This window comes from Sclerotinia sclerotiorum, genomic scaffold (genome assembly GCF_000146945.2).
Source record: "Sclerotinia sclerotiorum 1980 UF-70 scaffold_9 genomic scaffold, whole genome shotgun sequence".
Lineage (NCBI taxonomy): Eukaryota > Fungi > Ascomycota > Leotiomycetes > Helotiales > Sclerotiniaceae > Sclerotinia > Sclerotinia sclerotiorum.
Window position 1 is genome coordinate 741,104 of NW_001820827.1, and position 1,821 is coordinate 742,924.

The following is a 1,821-nucleotide window of genomic DNA, read 5'->3' on the forward strand; positions in this document are numbered from 1 at the left end:
TCCCTCCCTCCGTCTCTCTTAACAAATCTCTTTCCCAATCACAAATCCCAAATCCCAGTCCCCAACCTCACAAAACAGCTTCACATCAAACATCCTACCTACCAAAAATTCCAGTAGCACCTCACCTAAAACCTCACATAAAAAACATAAAAACACAAGTGAACATTAGATGATATTTATTTTTCTTCTAGTCAGAGCCATATCTGATTTGTGTTCCTCAAAACTATAATATTCCTACTACTTATAATTTCCCTTCAAAAGTTTCATGATAAGTATTTTATTCCCCAACCGAGTAAGATAACTTTCCTAACCTCATATCTTCACCACCGTATAAACGCCGTGCAGAAAGATAAGACACTAAGAGTTTTTCTTCCTTTAACCAAATTATATGTACCAAATTAGCGCGAGACTTAACTAGTCTTAGCTTTCTTAGCTGGTCTTTCTGCATCACTACCCCCTTCCTCCTCACTATCAGTTCCCGAACTTTCATGAGCTGAATCGTATTCTTCGGCTACGTCACTCTCAGTATCAGTCTTGAAATCCTCATCCACGCTCTCATCGTCCTCATCAGCACTTCCTCTATCGGCTCTAGCAGCTACTACTTCTTCGTCCGAAGATTGCATATCAGGATTATCAAGAAGGGCGATGTGAGCGGTATTATCTTCATCCATCTCATTCTTGACTCGGAGACCTTTAATCTTGAAGAAATCCTCTAGATTCTTTTGTTCTTCGCGATTAATATTGCTGAATTGTGTTTCACCTGCTCCATTTTTAAGTCCGACAGCGATATCGAAGGTACGGGAAGCGGAAGTAGCACCGCCAACACGGGAGAAAGTTATAACTGAAATTTGTTCGTAGGTTATGTATGTGGCGGGTTTTGGAACGAACATGAAAGCTTTCTCTAAGCAATAGAGGAAACCTTCGCTGGCTTTGATAGAACATTTGATACCATATTGTGAGTGGTGGCTGATAACGTTAGTATACTGGTGTAACAAATTTTAGGAAAGTAGCATACCTCAAGAAATCCTTGGCAGGTTGATTAATCTTCTTTCCAGCAAGACCACGGAAAACTTGTGTGACGACTTCATGTAATGGCTGTTCATAATGTTGAACTAACTTTCCTCCATATTTCTCCTCCATCACTTCTTCCATCATATTCAGATCAATGGTAACTTCTTCATCCTTCTTGAATTGCATAACCAAGAAAGGATATCTAGTTTGACCTTGTCGTAATGGTGGATCTAAACCAATACAGATCATGAAATGTAATTCATCGGGCTTTGGTAAAACCATGAACTTCTTGATATGGTCGTACTGAATCTTGTAATCGTATGTTTTACCACGTAATCTGAAAGAGTTTTCGTACATGTCGATATCGAAACGTCCTCTGTGAATAGTTACCCTAGCACAAAACCATTGAAAATGCGACATGCCTTGAAGAGAGATGTAGAACATCGAGGAAAGTAGCAACAGTATCTCCAGCAACATCACCAATTTCAGCCTTCTCCATCAAAGTATCATAGAAAAGGTTGGATGCATTAGTCGCCTCCTCGTCGGCATCATCTCCAGAGTCCTCATCATCTTCACGGGCTCCCTTCTTGGTCGCAACTCCGGGAATGTAAAATCTCATCTCAACAAGCTGATCTTTTCCAGCACCAGCTTTCTTTCCTTTACTACGCGCGCCCCCCACCCCGCTCCGTTTGTTCCTGTATCATCGCCATTTGCAGAGTAACTCTGTCAGTGCAGTCACTGCAACTTCATTCTTCGACACTAGACCAAGAGAGATCACTGGATGTAGCCGAAGTCTCAGTATATGGATTC

At 41.2% G+C, this 1,821-nt stretch overlaps 1 protein-coding gene across 1 annotated transcript; it reads right to left on the minus strand.

Annotated features, from left to right (window-relative positions):
- Nucleotides 1-410: 410 nt before the first annotated feature.
- Nucleotides 411-1,368, minus strand: SS1G_07216 (hypothetical protein; the record flags this gene model as incomplete). Its single annotated transcript, XM_001591720.1, has 2 exons — nt 411-966; nt 1,016-1,368. 2 exons carry the CDS (start codon nt 1,366-1,368, stop codon nt 411-413), a joined length of 909 nt encoding a protein of 302 aa, XP_001591770.1.
- Between the last annotated feature and the right edge of the window lie 453 nt (nt 1,369-1,821).